At 39.3% G+C, this 21611-nt stretch overlaps 1 protein-coding gene across 8 annotated transcripts in view; it reads right to left on the bottom strand.

The window, feature by feature from the left end:
• The window catches only part of DNAJC6 (DnaJ heat shock protein family (Hsp40) member C6), a 416470-nt gene that overhangs the window by 81130 nt on the left and 313729 nt on the right, over positions 1–21611 (bottom strand). For all 8 annotated transcript variants that reach the window (XM_085602365.1, XM_085602363.1, XM_085602364.1 and 5 more), the window contains 4 exons: positions 21075–21154; positions 13296–13489; positions 13114–13194; positions 6610–7038 (listed from right to left, as the gene is read on the bottom strand). In XM_085602365.1, coding sequence (XP_085458491.1) covers positions 6610–7038; positions 13114–13194; positions 13296–13489; positions 21075–21154 — 784 coding nt within the window. The remainder of the gene's footprint in view (positions 1–6609; positions 7039–13113; positions 13195–13295; positions 13490–21074; positions 21155–21611) is intronic.

Raw genomic sequence — 21611 nt, forward strand, 5'->3', positions numbered from 1 at the left:
TAAAAGTCAAATACCACCAGGTCCTGGGTAGCCCAGATATCCTCAAAACAAAGACTGATCTTTCCAAGTGCAATAACATTTAATAATGTTCCCACCAAACTGCAAACAAACTCTATCAATTCATCAAGAAACCCACAAGGAAACAAAGAGAAGTGATATACTAGAACAAACCAAAAGCTGACACACTTGGTAACTCAGTAATGCATGCTAATGCCTTCTCCAGTGGGGTGTCCTTAAATTTACCAATGGAAAAAACAAGGTGGAATTTGAATGTAAACAATACATCCCACTAATGTCTGGCCCAGGAGCCACATGTAGCCAGGTTTCTGTAAATTATACAAGGTCCCACCATTGTCTTACAGGAGCATATCAATCTCCCAACAGGGCTTAGGAAGTGACCATATGTTAAGCTTGCTGCAATGAGGTAATGATCTAGAGGACTAGGCTAACAGACACCATCTCTAAGAGGCAAAGAGGAGGCGATTCTGTGCACAAATCAGAAGAATGATCTATAATTTTAGCAGGAAAGATGTAGTATACATACCTTAGAAGGTGAAATGTGCTCAGGTCATGAACCAAGGAAGAGAGCCTCTCCATGACCTGTGTGATTTCAGTGCAGACAGGCGCATAAAACCTTACATTTGGAATGCCTGCTGTGCATGACCACGCAGTGACAACCTCTAAAAATTTGCCAGCTGCCCAACGCAGGCCCTAGTATGACCAGACCGCTGGAAAGAGTGCAAACACTGTTTCAGTAAAACAGGACAAGAAAATAATGAACAGTCGAAATCCTCGAAAAACACTTGCTTCAGCTGGTGCAAGCACAGACAGTAAACACTTTTACAAGCACACCAGCTATAATCCTGTATGCAGCCACCTTATAGTGATTTTCAACATAAGCCACAAGCCTTCATGATAATCGCCGCTTCCAGAAAAGTAGGAAAATGATGAGAGCTAGAAAATTGAACAGCAACAGCTGATAAATAAAGTAGCAGCTGGTCTGGGTGCAGAGGTTTGCAGCCATCTGTAAATAGGCACTAGCTGCCACAACATATGCTTAAGAGAAACTATACCAGTGAATGCTCCTTCCAAGCTATGGTTTCAGTAGAATTAGAGGAGTGACTAAGAGATGTTGGAAATCTGAACACTCACCTTATCCGAATGAAAGACAGAAATGAAATACTTTTAAAAACACACATTTGAATTCCCTCTGCAATCACTTTATTGTGTTTCTAAAACAAATTAAAAATCTTCAGGATCATTTCACCCCAGAAAAGGAGGAGAGACTTGGAAACTGGAGCAGCTGACACCTAAATTAGATTTGCAAAAAGTGTTGCCTTTGATAACAAATGACTGACACTGATTCAACATCTCAATATCTGTGCATAGTTATGGAAAATTATGAAATTTACAGCAGTAGAAAGACTGTAAAGTTTCTAGATATTTCATAGTCAGAGTAATGGTAAATTGGAAAAATAGTGGACAGATCATAAAGAACGTCAGGATAGTAGTCACCGGGAATTTTGAGGACACAAAGTCCAAATTCTGTTGCCATTCACAAGAATTCATAATGATATTTCCCATTCTAAAAGCGCATCTTAAAAAATGTAATAGCTTGAGGGAAGGGATTTCTTCAAATGGAAACCATTTTCCATCTCTAGATAAAAGGGTTTAAAAAAAAATATTTTAAATTAGTTTTATAGTTCCCAAATGCTAAATCTCTGGACAGAATTGATGCATAGTTACAACATGCATGCATCTGGAAATCTATGAATTGTGTATAATTCAAATTGTGCTCCTTGAGAAGTAGCAACATAAATGTAAGATACCAACGCATAGATGTATTTGTTTCTTGGTCAGTCAGTCTCAATGACTCTAGATATGCACTGATGTCTCAGGCTTAGTGAATTGCTGCCAATAATCCTTGTTGTCTTGATATTTAACTCATTGAAATTACTACAGTTAAAGTTAGCTGGTTTGCACTGTTTTTAGCTCCCCTAATCTCACTGTAGTAAACCTTACCTTTTTAGGTCTCGTCTGAGACAGCGCTTTAGCGCTGCTCTGGCGTGACTTATAGTAAGCGAGTTTTGGAAGTGCAAACAGTGGCTTTTCAGGCCTCCAAATACAGTGCATGTGCGTCGGCTGGGCGCGCGCACCATTTGGCAGCCTGAAAAGCACTGCCTGATCACTTTCGCTTTGATGTCTGCCTGATCACTTTCGCTTTGATGTCCTCAGTGAGCCGCGCGGCCACTGAGGACATCAAAGTGCACACCATTTGCCACCCCCTTCTTGCTTGTTTCTGTAAGTGAATGCGATTGGCTCACAACATTGGTGTAAATAACACCCGAATTTCCACTAGTAAATCAATATTACAAAACAACGCATTGTGTAAGTCAAACCTTCCGTTGTCAAGTGTGCATTCAATTTACACGGTTTGTAATCCAGTCTGGCCTGCCTACCACTGCACTGTGTGATCCTGGACTCATCGCTTCTTGTCCCTGTGCCCTGTTCCCCGTCTGGTAACTCTAGGGACGCTGAGACCAGGCAGTGCTCCAGTGTTAAAGGTGGGATGAACATGTATGAGGTGGTATGCTCGGAGGCGTTGCACTACCCTTACATCCTCGCTTGCTCTGAGGCAGACGGCATCTGCCGCCTCTTTTGAATGCCGAGAGGCGCGAGCACCAGTTGACGATGCCACAGGAAGGGAACTGTTCGCTGAGACCAGCAAAGAAAAGCAGTTCCCGATAAGCTGTCTCGCATCACTGCAAAGCCTCTTTAGAAGGAAAAAAGCGTTCTTGAATGAGGGGTCTGCATCACATCATTCAATCCTTACAGGGAATATTTGTATTTTCTAGCTTCTGCTATCCTTTTTGCAGTTTCTTCCTTTACTGTGGTTAAAGGCCCTTCGACACGTCGCGTGTTGTTACTACACACTGTCAGACCCTTGAAAGAAATTAGCGCCTCGGTTCGCCAAAGAAGCCATGTTAGCGCTATATAAAGCCAATGAAAAGTCTAAAATGCTCCCAGGAGGCGCAGAGCGCATGACTCAGCAGTCAGACGCTGCTACAGCCACGGCAGACAGTGAGTTATAGCAGCACTGGAGGTGTGATAGGCAGAGCTGCCCTCGGGAAACGTCTGGACGAGGCCTTCCCGGCAACGACACGGGGCACCTGGGACTTCGAGGCGGTTCAATGACTTTCTCACAGTCCCGCCGCACCTCCTTTGCCGAAAATCAGATGTTCAGGAACACCCAGTATAGCATTCAAAGAAATGGCAGACACCACAACCACAGACAATTTCCTAAAATTCCATTACAATTCTAAGAAGAATAGAACAGTTTGAAGCTCGGAAAATGAGACGATTTACTCTGCCTGCCAATTGTTAACATTCACCAGAGAGCCTTAGATTCCAAACCTCGCCTCCCGGTTTAAATAAATGATGTGATCTTGAAAAAAATGACTTCAACCCTCTGTACCACGGTCCCGCTGTCTGCAACACGTTGGAAGTGAGTAAAATGCTAGCAATAAGTGCTATGCATATACAGTTTGGATATTCGAGTTTTCTAAATTCTGCATGTTCTTTATTTGTAGGTCTAGGGTCATATTTATGAAGGGATTTGCGTCACTTTTGCACCACGCAATGTGGTACATGTTTGACGCTTACCGCAAATGCAATTTATGTATCCACGCAAGACCACTTTGTGTGGCCCTGAGCGGCTTCATAAATCTGGAGTAACACAACACAATGTAAATTGCTGCGTTCGTTATTCTGCCTTGAGCGGTTTTCCATGGGCGTTGCACGTGTGTTTCCACACCACTTCCATGGATTTACCAGAACTGGTAAACCTGGGAATGCGTCAAGATGCTACACCTTCCCTGGGGAGGCAAAATGAGGAGAAATATGTTTATTTCTCCTCGTTGCTTCCCCTTTCTATGTGAGATCACTGACTGAATATCGGAACCAAAAATATTGTGTGGCCAGAATATCAGGTCAAAAATATCGAGGGCCAAAATATCGAGAAGGTAAGTGCGATTAGGTAAGCATAGATCAATTTTTCTTAACTCCATGGCTACATACTGTGAATATATATGTATATCATCAAGGTACATTATATAGTAAAACTTTGCTTACCTATAGAAACATACCTTCCCAATATTTTTGTCCTTGATATATTCTTGGCGTGATATTTTGTCCACACAATATTCTTTTCTCTGATATTTTTCTAAACACCTTCTATGTGTGCTGCAAGAGGACAATGCCTCAGTGGATTGTTTTTCTGCAAGAAGGGGTACCTTCCTGCACAAAAACAATCCTGCATGCAAAGGAGGCACCCTTGCACTATGGTGCAAGGGTGCCTGCATTGGCACTTGGCTGCCAAAAGGACGCCAGCTAGGTGATAACAAGCATTTGCAATGCAATAGGTCTCGCAGTTACTTGAGTTTAAGCTATTGGTATTGTAAAGACAATGCCCTTTATTTAAGTTTTTAAAACAAAAATAAAAGGCATTGTTATTTGCAATGGTAATAGCTCAAGCTTGCGTAAATGCGAGACCTATTGCATTGCAAATGCTTGTTTAAATGGTCACCTCGTATTTGTGTCCTTTTACTGGAAATAGTTTTGCTGCCATTAGACCTCTATTCACTTTAACCCTGCTAACCAGTGCTCCCCCTTTAAACATGGATGAATTGGCATATTCCTAATTGGTATATTGAATTTACATTTAAATCCATAGTATATGGTACAAAGTGTACACAGGTCTTGTAAGTTAAAGGTCACTAGTGGACTGCAGCATGTATTGTGTCATTCACTAAAGTGACAGTGTAAATCATGGCTTCAGGCCTAACCTGTGTAGCTTGGCAGGTGGCAGTTTAAGCACTGCAATTGCACCTGTGAAAATAAACTCTTAAGACAGATTAAAACCTCCCTTTTAAATATTAATAAGTCAATTGTATGTAGGCCTTGCCACCCACAAGGCACATTGTATTTAAAAGTAGCACATGCAGAAATTATATGTTAACATGTCCTTACAGTAGGTAGGACCTAAACGCAATTTTTTTTTACTGTTGCAGGCCTAGCTGTCCTATGTAGAAAACAAGAGTGCAGAATCCTAATACTCTCTCAGTAATGGTACTAGCTAGAAAAATAAACAATTCATTTTAATAGTCATAAATATTCAACTGAATAAAGAAGTCAGATTTTAAATAGCGGTTTAGGAAAATTAACCTTCAGAAAGTTACATTTATTTCCCTGATGTTCCTGGAGGCTAGCTCTGCATTTACTCTCCCACTTCTGTCAGACATTCATTTGAATAGGTGTAAAAAGGGTGTAAAGTGCCTCCTGGGGGCAAACAATAGGCTGACATGAATGGAGAGAAAATGACTCCTCTGAATCTGACAGAATAGTTAGGGTGGGGTTGAGAGCATCCTGTTTAACATTACAGTGTTAAATTCCGCTTGAATGTCAAATTCTGCATGACAGGTCTGTTTGGTACATACAACACTGTGGGCACGCTTGAAAGGAAGGGAAACAGGATGCAAAAACAATTCTTGTGTATCTATTGTCTAGTTGCTGAAATCCCTAATCGTATTATTATAATATTTATTCTGTCTCTGGATTTAATGTGGGTACAGTGACTGCCCCCAAATGGATTTTAGTGTTTGATGTGGGAGGGCACTAAGATTACCAATACATTCCTCACACAAACCCCCGAGCACTCCTAGCCTAAATTTAGAGTTCCTCTTATTGGATTTTTGTCATTTTGGTGTCTTTTAGCATTTCAACTTTTCTACTGTTTTGGTACTGCATAAATACTTTACACATTGCCATAAGTTAAGCCTGTCTTGTTTGTGGCATACCTACTAGGGGGTTGTGCTCAGGTAAATTTACTAACTAAATGTAATAATCCAATTTCTTACACTCACATTGTCCACCAGTTTGCTTATGTATCCCACAGAGGATTTATCTTGAGAGCAATTATGTAATACATTTGACATTCTGACAGTTGCACTTAGTTCTGCTATCGGTTGGTACTATTAATGGTGATTAAGCTTTGATGAGCAAGCACATGGATAGTTTGTTGGCAAATGGAAGAATAGATTGAATTGAATAGAGTCAAAATGTGTTTCAAATGTGTTCAATATTGATAATTCACTAAATTAACAAAATTCTGAGATGCTTCACTATAATTGTTAGGGAGATGTTCAGTTGTGCAACAGGGGCATTTGTCCTATATGAATGTTCCTATGTAGGAACTTGCTATGTCATATTTGGAAACCAGACGCTGCTTGGCTTGTTAAAAGCAAGTATCCCTACTGCAGTCAATAACATGGTTGACAATCGTAAACTATTTAACTATGCAGATGCATTATCCATCTGTTTAGGCTTTTGGGCAACTATTATTTTGAAAAGTATGATTATTTTTAAGGAACTCATCCAAGTGAATATGTCAGACTACACATTTTTGTCTTAGGTACTTCTCTTGGGCTTAGTGTTTGCCTAGTAAAAGAAAACTCAATATGAACTTCGTGTCCAATGTGGTTTAAAAAAATCAATCTATTTAGTATGCACATGATTGTTTTAGATGGCTCCTGCAGATCCCACTTACATTACCTTCTTCTATTTTTGGCACTGGAGATGGTGATGTTGAGGTTGTTGACTTCCGTGGAGTGGATTGAGCTGAGCCAGTTCCAACACTATGAAATAGGTCATCAGTTGACGACTGTCCTGTTTGAAGACCCCCTCCAAACAGATCACTTAACAAGGCTGAGTTAGAAGGTGGAGCTATTGGCTGAGAAGAGAAAGCTTTGGTTGTTTGACAGCCATCAAGGCCCAACAGGTCCACATCTTCAGGTGGTGGAGGCACCTGAGGTTCTTGTATTTTGCAGTGCTTTGGTGTTCCATGTGGCTTTTCTGCACTAGTGTTGCTGTGCTGGCTGGACAGAGATAGGAGTTCGTCATCTGATTGCTCACTTTCTTCATGAACTAATGCAGCTCGGTCTTCAGAATTGGGATGAGCACCAGTCCTGTCAGACCTTTGGTCTAAAACAAACATAGAATGTACGTTAGGACATTTATAAAACTACCAGAATATGCATTAAATGTTTTTTCAAAAAATAGAACTCTATATACTTTCTGAGTTTAACTTACATTTAATTGACACAGATTTGTAATTATTTCACATTTTATTTAATAAGGCTACAGAACCAAAGCCACTAGGTAACCATTCATTAGAAAACTGACATACCATTTCTCAGCACAACACAATTGTCAACTTGCAAGCTTGACTAACTAATTGCAAGGCCTGTGCATTATGGCTAACTGTTATGAGAGTAATATGGGTACAATACAATTATGCAAGCCACATTCAAGTTTATCAATCAACGTTAAGTCAATAATCACTCAATCCTGGAAGATATATCATGTACAAATGAATAATTTGATTAATTATGCTTGACAACATTACAGCATCATCAGGTACCTGTTACATTGTACAATTTAGAACACTCAATTATCCTGTTAGCAGCTCATCTAGTAAGCACCTAGATCTGTCCACTTCTAAACCTAATGCAGTAATAAAGTGGCCACTCTATATTGTATTTCAGTGTACATATAACAATCTATATGGCATAGTGGTGCTATGAACTAGAGATTTCTTTACTATTGCTGCATACTGTAGACAAACTATATGATGTGATACTATAATAAGGGGTGATACTACAATAAGAGTTTCTGGTTTAAAGCTGAAACCTATCATAACAAAGATAAGGCTCCCTGTTTTCCATTTTTACTGATTTTTAGAGATAAATACAGACTGAAAACCATTCATTTTCCGGTCTGTATTTATTTTAAATGTGGATAAAAATGGAAATAGGGTTGTTTTTTGAGTGATTCTAAATGGCATCAGTCATGACTGCCAGGTCAATAGCTGTGCAGATTGACAGGTACGGGGGTTGAAAAAAATAAAGGAATTTTAGTAAAGAGCCTTAAACAAAAGTAGATATGCACAACATTGATACTAAAATTCAAATATTTTCTTATAAGTGTATATTTTATCATCAGAGTGTGTGTTTATATCACTGAAACCTGTTCAGAAATAAGCACATATTTTTTCTGTTACATAAATGTAGGAATATACTCGTTCCACCAAAAAAAATCAGAAAACCCCAAATAACTAATTATGGATAAATACCATAAAACCGGGAGCCCGACATATATAACAACACAGGTAGAAATATTTGCTTTTCAGAAATAACCAGAAAGCACTGAATTTTAGTGCACTTTTACTACTCCTGGTTTCAAAACAGTATAAGTGCAGACTCAACCTCAAAGCACTTTTCTTTGATGGATGCTCCCACTATGACCCACATGGACCATAACAGGTCACTTAATATTTCCTTGTGACCATCCGTAAGGTCCCTGGACCACCAGGATCTACTTCCACTCTTGGTGTGGTTCACCTCATATGGCTTCAGCTCACTGTTCATTGCATGTGCCGAAGTAGCAGCCATCAGGTTCACAGTTGAGGTATGAGCAGCTTTTCTATCCAAATCAAGGGTCACCACCATGACGCTATTTTCCTACAATGAGTGGGGTACATAGCTTTGCTTTCCGAATGCTCAGGTATCAAGTTTCTGGCAACAAAGAACATGGTGCATATGGATGCTTCTTGAATCAATGATCTTCAGTGAGTGTTAACCCCAGCACACATGTTTAGATTCACATTGTCTGAAAAGTAGGACTATGCAAGCCATATCCACTAATACAGAAGGATCAGGTGCCATATCATGAATATCATTACCGCCAATCCACATTCTAAGGAGTCTGTATGCGGTTTAGTTGAAACTGTGCTTCCTACAATGCATGTACTAACTCATAAAATGCACAAGTTAGTATATGATATATAGAAAATACAGCTCAGAAACATTAAATGGCAGCAGCTGCTCTGTGTTTCTTAGTATGAGCTGCAGACTGCCCATTTTGAGCCATACCTAGAGTAAGGACTCCTTCGGAGTTTGTGCATCATCATGGTGTTTCTTTATTATCTCAGCTGCTTTTTCATACATTAGAATTGTTGATAGTCACCAAGGGCTCTAAATCTAACAGTATGCATATAAATTCCTTTGCAAATTTCTCCCCATGTCAGGCAGAGGACTAAGAGCCCCAAATCTGACAGTAATAATACATTTATTATCAAAACCTTTGTTAGTGTCCTAACATAAAGAACAGCGCATTGTGACGATGCCTTTCAAAACTAGAATACCTAGCACCAACCATTTATAGCTCATGTCCAAAGCAGAAAATCTTCATTCAGCCAAACTTAGACATATTTTGAGTATTAAATGCTGGTTGTTAACTTTTTACCTGCTGCAAACAAATGTTAATTAGATGTGAACACACACTTTCCCTTCTATGTACACCCTCGACATGGGGTGAGGCTCACGTGCTGGTGAAAGGAGTTTAAGTGTTAAGAAATGAGAAAGGCAGGGAAGTAAGAGAAATAATGAAAAGTTACTAGAAAGTGCAACTTCAAGGAAAGATTACAAGGAAGGGAGTTAAAATCTGGAAAGAAACAAAGAAGAACTAACAAGAGGAATGGGGTGAGGAAAATAATTAAATAAAGGGAAAAGTATTTATTACCTTTGGGAAGACACCGCTGCATTTATTTTTTACAGAGCGAAAATAAATACTGATCTGTCCAAATTTTGAAAATATTAGACAACATTGAGAAAACCCCAATGTATTTCACAACAAAACGAAACTGAAAACCGGAAAGCCTAAATATAATCGACATACCATTTTAAATAATTATTTAAGCATTATGTTTATTAGTTGTAGATTTATGTGGAACTGAAATTACATTTTGTGGAAAATATAAATGAAAACTAAAATGAACTAACAACTGTTAGAAATAATTTAGGGAATTCCATAATATAGACAAAGAAATTGATCAACTTAATCATGCATGTAACATTCACAACCCTACTATTCAATATAACTCTCAGAAATCAATTTTTGTAACTAGCAACTGACTCCCAAGTCTGAGATGCACAGAATGATAGCAATCTATGCATATACCAACAGTTTAAAGAGAAAGCTGTATTTGGAAGCTTTGCTTGGAGATTAACTTTCAGAAATGGCAGAATTGTTTGGAGATTGGTAAGTTGGCCTTTGAAACACAGACGCCAATGCTGTTATTCGTGCTGAGGGGGTCAGATCAGAGTTAAACATCACACCTTCATTTTTGGGAAGAGAGTTGTAGCTTCCTGGAGTGTTACGCAACACAGAATAAAATCTATGAAATCAGCTTACCATTTGTAACCCCCGAATACCCTTATTCCTGTCTTTATGGCAATAGATTTTCTCCAACCCGTAGTACACATGCTCTAATTTTCAAGAATATATGTATCAGAATCTTGTGTTCATACATTTGAAATTGTACTACGAATACCCTATGTCAGTTGACAAATATTGATGTTCAATATGAATCATGGCCATCATCGCTAATGACTGCATGTGCTGCTAACTCTCGTATATGTCTGAAATGCAGCTATTGGTTGTGGAGTTGGTTGTGTTATTCCATGTAGTGAGGACATTTTCTGGTCAATTCCTAGGATTTTGCTGGTGGTGAAGATTTAACAAAGGCTGGTGATTCAACTTTAAAGAAGCCAAATGTAGAGAAGTAGGAAGCGTGAATGATTTAATTTTCTTTGTTTGCTTTCTCCAACTTCTTACTCAGGTTATCTACATTAATCACCAAAAATGGCAGAAACTAACAATTTTGAGATGCATCATGGCATTACTTACTTCACCCTCTTTGACTTTTGTCATAGAGCCTAGGCAGTAGTTGCAGATTGGCAAAGCCATTTAAGTTTGTCAGTTTGCAAAAATTGTTGATTATTTAGTTTGTCTATTGACTGCAGGATTGTTGTCCTGAATAGAATACCATGGCTTATTTGCAGGCGGTGCTGTCTACACAACCTGTCAAATATAGTTACATTGTGTCAGATCAGAATTCTCTTTATTCGGCTGTGAACAGCCATTTTTGCACATACGTCTTTTACGCTTTTATGGCTGTTCACAGCCGAATGAAGAGAATTCTGTTACATTGTGTCATTTTCTGCCATTTCCTAAGAAAAACTGACATTTGTGGAATCTAGAAACATATTTTTTGGCAGCCGTAATTATGGATCACTCCAGTAACCTAATTTAGCTCTTACCAGGGCTACTCTACCTTATTTGTTTTAAAAAAGGATTGTAACTGTAACCTAGATCGCAAGTTAAAGAAACAACTTTTATTTTTTTCTTTAATGGTTTACATTCTAGACCATGGAGCAGACATGACCCAGAATTATTCAGAAAGTCTTAACGATATGTGTAATGGGGGGCGGGGGGGAGATATAGTTCATTTTCCACAATTATATTCAGACAGTATGTTTTCTATGCTGTTCTTCGGGCCAGTGAACACAAGCTTGAGCATTTTGCCACTGCAGGCAAACCAGTGATTTCACTGTATTATAATGGTTCACAGGTGCTTCTTCAACCTTTATTGTCCAGGGAGGTGAAACATGAGCTGCTTCATCAGCATATATATGCAACCTCACTCCACAAATTTTTAAAAGTTGGATGTGGTGGGCAGAAATAGAATTTTAACAGATGTGATAAAAGTGATCATATCTCAACAAATCTCCAAACTCACGCTATCCATAGGTGCCTCAAAGAGTCCATATAAACTTGAAAGATCATGTCTTCCAAGAAGGAGAACAACGTCATTGCCCAGCAACAAGTCTGGGCTTCCATTATGTTGGGATTGTAAGGGACCTGATGTTGTGAAAAAGAACTTGACATCTGTGAAGGGAGTTTTTTACTCTGTAGACATATGGAGAAATGAACATATGAACCATGACAAAATGTGTGCATTGTCATTTGAACACCTGAGGAATTTTGACTAAGCAATTATCTTTTGGCCTCAATGTTTCCTTTCAACTTAATGACAGTATGCTTGTACTTCATATTGAGGTTCCCTTCTTGTCAGATTTCAGACAAAATGCATCCTCATTTCAGTTTATTTGTGTCACCAGAAATTCAACTCCAATTGATGGTGCACGATTTGTGGGTGCTGAAGGAAGCAAAAGTGGCAGCTACTTCAAGAAGGGATGAGGTAAGGAGCTCAAAAAGCAAACACTGGCACTTAAGAGGAGGGCATCAAGGATTTTGTCACAGAATACATTTTTGAAGTCTACAAAGATTATATGTAATTAGTTCTAAAGAGGTGTATAATAAAAGTCCATTATTTTTCTTTTGGCTGGGTCTAAGATATGGATTGAAACCTTTCGAGGAAGATTAGTCCGCACAAAATTAGGTGGAAACATTGGAAGTGTAAGAGGGGAAAAGGGAATATCCCTGGGAGTAGAAGATTTTGGGGACTTTGGAAAAAGGATAGAAGGAGTGACGGGTACGCTAAAAACAGAAATGGCCTAGAGCAAGGAGATTGTTGGAGAAAGACCTTAAGAATGCTGGTGAGAGATGAAGCATGAAGTGGGGGAGATGTAGATAAAAGTAAATTCGAGGCAGTAAGACAGCAAAATGGAGATATTAAAGAGAAGGACAGAAGAGACTCACTAATATCCAGGAGATAAGTAAGTGAGCTAGTGGGTATTTAGAGGTAGTTGTGACATCCCCCTGGCTGATGTTGCATTTAGACTTTGCGGGTTCAATATGCAGGAAAAAACGAGTACAGCAGGTTTTTGCTAGATTTTGGCCATGGTATTTTAGAGGAGTCTGAGAGTAATATGTTAAACCTGAACAATGTTCAATTTATTTGAAATTAAAATGTTAGGAAAAGACAACCCTTTTAAAAAATGTTTGTATCAAAGATTCCCTATGTATATTCTTTTGGTTTTGGAAAAAGCTAACAACTGTGGCAAAAATTACATTGTGAAAGGACAATTTTGACATTTAATCATTAATCTGCCACTTCAATTTTATTCTAAAGTAGTTGCCAGGCTTTGCACTCACATTGTCTTATGCTTCTATGCACAATGGTATTCATGCAAGAAACTGATTATAGCGGTCAGAATGCACATTATAAGTAATTATTATTTCTGTTGAAAGTACCTTGCCAGTTCAAAGATGGAAAGAATGCACCTTGCCCTGCATTCCTTAGGTTATCTTGAGGTACTTCAACAGGAGGCCTACCTGAAAAACACAGATATTAATTCTTACATGACATTAGACAGATGGCAAAAGTACAAAATGGATTTAAAATGTGTTAGTTTGAGAAGCAATGTGTCTCCTACCTCCAACTGCAAGAGCATCTTGATGTTCTTGCGGAGAAGAAAATAGTAGGTTGGGATTTATGTCTTTTGTAACAAAATGTTCCCAAGGAGGTGTTAAATCTGTCTGTCTATCAGTTGCTTCAAATTCAATATCCAAGACCACATGAAAAAGTTGTGGATATTTCTCTGGAGAGTCACAGGCATCCAATTCAGGTCTGTGTGTCAAAAATAAACATTTACACTTATAAATTAAATTGTACAATTAACTTCACTTTTAAAATATCAATAAAATAGTAGATTTGAATTAACTTATTGAACAAACAGGTCACACCTATAGAGCACACTATAGTGCAGGGCAAGCTTTACATACCAAGGGCTCACTGAGAGAGTTAGGAAAGTTAAAAGCAATGTATTAGTGAAATATAATTCCAACAGCAATAAAATAAATATAGAATATTTAGGATAATTAAGTCCATTTTAAATTATCCGAGTAGTAAAGTATGCAAGGCTGTACTGTTGCGCCCTCAATCCCAACTCTTTCTTCTGCATGCCTAGAACATCCTTACCCATTAAAGAGAGGGCTTCACTGTCTGGCATAACATCAGTAACAAACCGGGAGTGCATGCAAGATACTAGCCTCTTCTTGACTATGTCATCCACAGAATCACAGTGTCTTTCCTTCCTTTGTGTTGTGTCTCTGCCTGAACAAATTACCTCGTTTAGCACTATTAACAAGGGCTTTACTCATGGTGACTGATTTATTTTGTTCATCCGAGCTCTTTTTAATCGCATCTCTAAAAAGAGACCGAGAAACACATAGATTTGTGGTCCGGTGTCTCTAGGTGGGGATGCCGGTGGATCCTTGCATTCAGTTCCTGGATTGTATCCTGATCATATAGAAGCTAGTCAGGTTCTCTCCACCCTCATATTCTGGTAAGCCATTCTACTGACACTCACAAGACATTGTTTTATTTTGTACACAAGCATATTTAGATTAATGGCACCTTTTCTAATATCATTACTAGGTTACCAGACAGTCTATTGGTGACTGACGGTATTTGCAGCATACCTCCCACCTGCCTTTTCTTCTGAGGCCAATGAACCAAAACATCTATGCACTGTTTCTTTTCTCTCTATTTTCTAGGGGTGAGCAACAAATACTACTCTGCCAGCAGAGTCTGCAGAATTTTGCCCACTCTGCGTTACGCTTGTAATGCGGAGTTCTGGTAAAATTCCGCCAACCGCTGGGTAGCAGAGAATTTTCTCATGCGTGGTTCGCCCTTGTAAAGTAGAAGCGCAAGAATCAGTGTCCCCAACTGTGATTTTCGGGCAGTGGGAAGGCACTCGGCAGATTTTCTCAATGCGGGCGGTAGCTGGCAGTCTCGACTGTTCACAGTGAGAAAGCTACAGCTCAAGAAGATAATCCACTCGAGCGGCAGCCAAGAAGCAGCGATTTCTGTATTTGGAACAATTTTTTTGTTAATTAAATTAAATGTTAGCAAATATATTTAAGGCTTAGCTTCACAAATTTTGAGAATGTAAATTTAACATCTACACCTTTTACATATTTGTGAAACTTTAAAGCAGTGGTTGATATATTGGACTAAACAAACTGAAAAGGTGTTTTAAATATTTCAATGGATGTAAGGCACTTGTGTACCCTAGAGTCAGTTGTGAAACCTAGACATCCATACTATAGAGTAAAAAAAGCTTCTTTGGTTTTTAGCTCTTTCAAAAATGTACATCACTATTAGTGATCACATGTCAAGCACTGACAATATTAACTGTAGAAAGGCATATGAATCTGCATATGGCATCTTTAATATTTTAACACACCAGTCCACCACTAAACCACAGTTCTTTCAACCTTGAGTTTCATGGTTTCACCAAATTGAAGTGCTTTCACCAAATGTGGCTATTTCTTTATTTCTGCAATACATTTTTATAATGAATATTTTATTGTAGCATTCTTTCCTATCTCGCAGTTTAGTATTGTTTGGAAATATTGAATTCATTTTTTTTCATACTGTGATATGAAACCAATTATACACTTACTATGGACACTCATCCTTAATATTACTAGTTTTAAAATCAGCTTTTTTAACTTGTTTGCGTTCTCACTTTTCTTTTAAAAGGTCTTCCCTACAATTTTACTGGGTATTCTGTCATTGTTTGGACGTTGCTCCCTGATCCTTAAAATCATCTTCATTTATCCATGGCCACTTTCATTTCAGCAAAGCTTTCTAGGGTATAACAGTCAATAATTAATAAATTACTGTGAGTTCTTTAAATTTACAGGAAGCAAATAAAATTGTGAGCTTTGTAGGTTCTTTAGCCGTTCACGTGTGTAATAATTCATTATTTTACTCCACTATCTTACAGTTAAGTCTGTAGTTTATTTATGTGTATTAATACATTGTACAAATAAGATACCTGTCTCACAGTAACTTTGCTCATTGTGATACATGTTGTTGATTTCCTCCCAAGTTCAATAAATACTGGCATAGAGGAACATGAGAAACTAAGAACACTAAAGTAATGGTGAACATTTACTTGTAACCTGCAGGTGTTTCTGAACAAATACTTCATATGATTTTAACAAGCTATCTACCACCAAACAGACAAATGTGTGGGCTTCTTATTTGGCCCTACAGAATGAATAGTTCCCTTCCAGGGGTATGGCAAGGAGGGTGTCTGCATAATCAGGTGTAAAAATAAAGTCTTGAAATTGGTATAACATTTTACAAATCCAACCACTTCCTACTAAATCCCGGCATAATTTATAATCATACTTTTTGTTGTATGCTGGCTGCTTAAAGACATTTTAGGCCTATTAATATTTTAATGCAGTACTGTCCAATAATGTAAGACCACTGTCCAATTCTTTATATATAGAGTGGCCCCAGCCACAGGTCTGACTTAACAAGTTATGAGGGGGGGTGTGTGACCTCCATTCCAAAGTCATTCACTGACCTCAGGGACCAATCCCCCGGGCCCTGTGAGACTAGTGTCCCGGTGACCCCATCCACCAGCACATTGCCGTTTCCTCCCTGGGAGAGTGCAGGCATGGAATATAAACTTTATTCCCTGCCTGCCCACACTCTCCTAGGCAGGAAACACAACTTTGCTCCCACTCTGTGGGGGGGGGGGGGGAGCAGAAAAAAAGCTGCTTCCTGGTGGGAGCAAAGGAATGCAGCTGGCGCTCATGAATGGAGCTGGTTGGGGAGCCAGCAGGGGCCACAGGGGCTTGGTGCTCCCCTGTGGAACCCAACATATTTTTTTTTCTTTAAAGTGTGGGCACCCTGGATGGACACTGGGGTTCCCATAAATTATTAAGCAACAGGACAAAAAAAGAATAGTAAATGAGCGGCAGAAGCTGCTCATTTATTATTCACTCACCATAATGCCCTGCAAGAGGTTTTTAGTCATAATATTTTGACTCTGGTGGTGCCCCTAGATAGGGCGAGGATAGTACAAAGCAATTTTGATTTGTTCTGTAGGGCTGCAGGGAGCACATTAGCCCTCCAACATTAAAAAAACAGTAAGTCTCCTGGGTCATTGAATCCATGACCCCAGGACTCCTTACCATAATTATTTAAAGGTCTCCGAGCTGGAGCTGCATTCACTTCAGTTGGAGTGCAGGGACCCCATCTGGTTGGTTCTATGGCTGTATATTATTGTCTGAAAAATGTTAAATCAAAGACATGTTTAATGTTTTTAGTTAAAAATGCTATATTGAAAACATATTATTAAACATTGTAATGTGTGAATTTATAAAATGTGCATTTTATTATAGTTCGTGTTGACTTATTGACACTGCCAAAAGGTATGTTTTATATATGTTGATGTGCTGACCCTTTGACAAAGCCAATAGGCCCTTCACTTTCTATATTGTAGTGTTTTGACCCATTGACAAAGCCAGTAGGTCTGCCTCACTTAAAATGGCACAGTTTACATAGTTACATGTCATAACTGTCTGATATATATATATGCTTGTATGAAAATATGTAGGTCTAAAATATATAACCTGTTATGTTTTAGAGATACATATTTTCATTCAAAAATTAGTAAGAACCTTTATATGTATGTTTATTAAGTTTCTGAATAGGAATAAGTTCCTTAATGAAATAATTCGGTATTAGGTCCATCCTCTCCAGTGGTAATATTTAATTTAACAAACCTGACTATACTCTTTATATTTTGTACTGACCTTAATAGGAGGATTTTTTTTTCTCAATATTTCTGTCTGTTCAGATTTCTGTTATTGCATAGTATACAGCAGCCTGCAAACCAGTTTCTTTTTAAAAATTAATGCTATGGAATATGAATACCCTTTATTTAGGTTTTAGTATTCGCCTCAAAGGCTACATATCCAGTTGCTAATTTCAGCACTTCATTGCTCTCTTGACTAGATTCACACTTGGCATATTCCACATAAATCAATAAAAAACTATCCTTGCATACATAGGTAATTTATTAGACCAGCATTCATAGGACCCTAGGTTTGAGACTCAGATTCATTTCTGATTTTATCTATAATTTTATTTAAAAAACATTGTTTTGCACAATGAATTGGTGAGTAAAGTTTCTTCTTAAATTTTTATCAATATACTCCCTTTCTGAAAATCCAATTCTAGGACCTCAGTACAGGAATTTGGAAGGTGTCACAAATGCTTTGAAAGCATCTCAATAATAATGTACTTTCTGCCTTGGTTGATTTCAGATTTCTATTTCTCATGTGAGCCCAATATCACCACTTTATAAGCATCTATCAATTAGAAATATATATGTATTTTTTTTAGTCTTTGTATGTCTTGGATATATTTCCTAGGGCAAGCAACTCATCAAATCTAGGATCAAACTGACGCATCCCTTTTGTCGTTTCTCTATTTAGTCTGGCTGAAAAAGTGACCCCATCCATAGAGGTGTGTTATATTGATATTCACACGGGATTACAGTGGTTGTTCTAGGCATTTCTGTCAAACAGGAGTCTCTTCATAGATCATAAGAGAAGTTCCAGTCATTCAGGTTGGGACCTGTTTCAGGTTCATAACCCTCATCAGCCAGGCTATCTTGAATCCAGTGGCAAAGTGAGCAAGGGACCCACGTCTGGGCATACCCTGCCAACTTAGGGCGAACAAAGCAATACCAAAGGGGATGATGGGCGGAGCGTTTGAGCAAATCAAACACTCACCCCCAGTCAACTGATCTGAGTTTAATCCATCATCATTCTTTAGCTCACTCCACCACCCCAGTTCAGACATGGCCATATGCAAATCAGTCTGACCCTGTGCCTCATGGGAACAGTCCAGCCTGAACAGGCCTAGCAGTTCGAGCTGGACTGTTCCCATTTGGCACAGGGTTAAGACTGATTTGCATATGGCTGGAACCAAACTGGAATGGCATGGTGAGCAACAAAATGATGGATTTAGGCCCAGATCTCTGTACTGGGGTGAATGTATGACATTGTTCTGCATTCTGTCCATCAATAGTCCTTTTTGCATTTTTCACCCCGAGTGGGACGGGTATTCTCAGACGTGAGTCCCGTGCTCGCCATGCCACTGGAATCAAGCTATCCTGGCTGAAGAGGGGTGAAACCCCGAAACCGGTCCTAGGATGCTGGTTTACAGTCCAGGGAGGACCTAGCCTAGCAGTTCGGGCTGGACTGTTCCCATTGGGCACAGGGTCAAGACTGATTTGCATATGGCTGGGTCCAAATTGGAATGGCATGGTGAGCAAAAAAACTATGGATTTAGGTCCAGATCTCTGTACTGGGGTGAATGTATGACATTGTTCTGCATTCTGTCCATCAATAGTTCTTTTTGCAGAACAGGTTATGGGCATCTCACAGTAATTTATGAGCCAGTGCACTCAGGGTCATAAGAAATCAGGGTCTTTTCTATCCGTGATTCGGAGCTATTGTCTGGAGAGGCACCAGGGCCGCCTCCACTCATGGCCCCCAGTGCAAGTCTATCTGTGCCACCATAAGTCATATCTGTTGCACTATAGGGCGTTCGTTAGGGCAGGCCCGGCTATCGGATGAAACACAGTGTGGGTCCGACAGCAAAAGTCCTCACAGTTTCTGCTCTGGGCTCCTCACAGGCTATCTGCACCTCAGGAACACAAATGCAGGCAGAGCAATCATCCCTGTTAGGGAGAGGTCCGGCAGCTACACTCCAAGCTCCGGAATACCTCAGACTAAGGAACTGAGCCGCCAAGGGGCACAGCATTGCAGACCATCCACTCACCTTCTTCACGGCCTGTCTCCCCGTAGCTTCAGTGCTACACCGGCACTCCTGTCAGGGATTCACAGGGGGAGGCTCGGGATCATGGGGGCTGCCCCAGGAAGCTTCAATCATCAGGTGCACCACCCGGCAGTCACAGAAGACTCCACAAGGCTCGGCGCTCTACACACGCTCTCCCCTTTCTTTCTGGCAACCCATGTCTGCCATTTTGGAAGCGGAGCATGCAGTCAGCACAATCGCCCACCAAAAACTTCAACAGGACCCAATTGGACCCTACGGGTTGTCAAAGAGTGTAGGGAGGGTAGTGGGGGCATGTAGGTGGCATCTGCAGCCACAGGCCTCACAATGTCCTCAAGATGTCAGCAGATAGGTGTTCTCCAGTGGGAGTTCTGATGGAGTGTAACTCACTCCATTGCCATGTGGCCACGCACCCCCCCACTCAGTTTTTCAGCTTCTATTTCATACTGCTGTATAATCTCTCATTTAAAATGTGTCAGACACTTTTACTGACTTGTTAAAAGTACTGATAATGAGCAATGTGTGATAAAGATTTGGTCCAAAATTAATGATTAGCCTCAAACATGAGGTTCCACCACTGCATTTTGAACTTGCCACTTTAAGTCCATTTGATTCTTAAGATTATATTAATAGTGCTTCAAACGCTTATGCCTATCTGCCTTATCAAGGGTCTCAATCCTATTCATGGCATTACAACCACTTCCTACAAAAGAAGGTAGGTTACAAGCATGTAGAAGACAAGGGAGGGCATCACATTGCCCAAGCCAATTTTAGACTCTGTGGTGAATAGAGTAGGAGCTTATTTGAGCTAGAATGACCTTGATCCTTTTATAAGAAATCAAGCATCAGCTGTCATCTCTTCTTGTCCAAAATATGTTGGAAATTGTTCAGCCTATGTAGAATACTGATGCTAATGCTGTGAAAGTCAGAACCGCAACTTACGTTGCACTGTACATAGTTTTATGTTGCACCTTACACATTCTTGAAACTAAATAAATTAAATGTGCTCAGAGCCCCAAGAGAGGAAAGGATTGGCATCTTCAACTGAATGTTTATTCAGTCATATCTTATAAAGAAACCCTAGAATTATCCTAACCAACTTTCTAACTACCATTTTGAAATGAATATACCATGGCTGGGAGATTTTATAGACAAAAAGGTTGCCTTCCAACTTCCCCTACACAATCACTTTTTTTGCATACTGGATGATTGCAAGGCCTGCCTCCTCATCCTTCTTGGTTTATCAGGGATGTTCAATAATGACTGGCCATAGTGTCTGATTTCAATACTTGAATTAGACATGGACCCCAAAAGTAAGGTTCTCATTCCTAATGAATCATATACTCTTGGTTAGGATGCACAACACCTGATTGCCCAGTAGAAGAATTCACTTGTTCAGAGAACTTTGTTGTATACTACATTAATTGTGTATAAACCTCTACACTGGGAAAAGAGATGAAATGCATTATGCATATTCTCACAGATTCTACATTCTGTATCAAGTCCATATTTCTTTTCAATTCCAATAATTACTTACTTTGTAAATTTCAATACTGTTGTTTCAAGAGGTAAGAAGCCAGTATGGAGTTGAATTTGAAATATCTGAGTGTTGGACATCTGAAATGAAGCACAAGATATCAGAATTATAAAGTTGCTTAATACATGTAATGAAAACAGTTTTAAATTATATTTATTAATTTTTGCTTTTATAAGCTGTCAGCTTTCAGGCTGCTTTGGGATACTTATTGAATTTTCTACAAAAAAGAGACCAAAGTCTAAAAGAAGAGAATTTCTCAGCATGCAAAAAAGAAAGAGGCATACATTTATACAAATGCCTGACACAATACTGAGACATTCTGAACTGCAAGTGTAATATAGATTCAGCAACAGTGGCATATATTTTAGTAGTAAGTATATTTTATCAAGCTACCGCCCTGCGCATGTAAGTCACAAGGGGTTTCTCACCTATTTGTTGTTCGAGCTTTGGAAGCGGTATGCCCCACCCGCACCCTGTCATTGACATCTTCAAACTATTACGCCCTTCAATTTAGGTGCAGAACAACAGTGGTTAGAG

Source organism: Triturus cristatus, chromosome 4_2 (assembly GCF_964204655.1).
Source record: "Triturus cristatus chromosome 4_2, aTriCri1.1, whole genome shotgun sequence".
Lineage (NCBI taxonomy): Eukaryota > Metazoa > Chordata > Amphibia > Caudata > Salamandridae > Triturus > Triturus cristatus.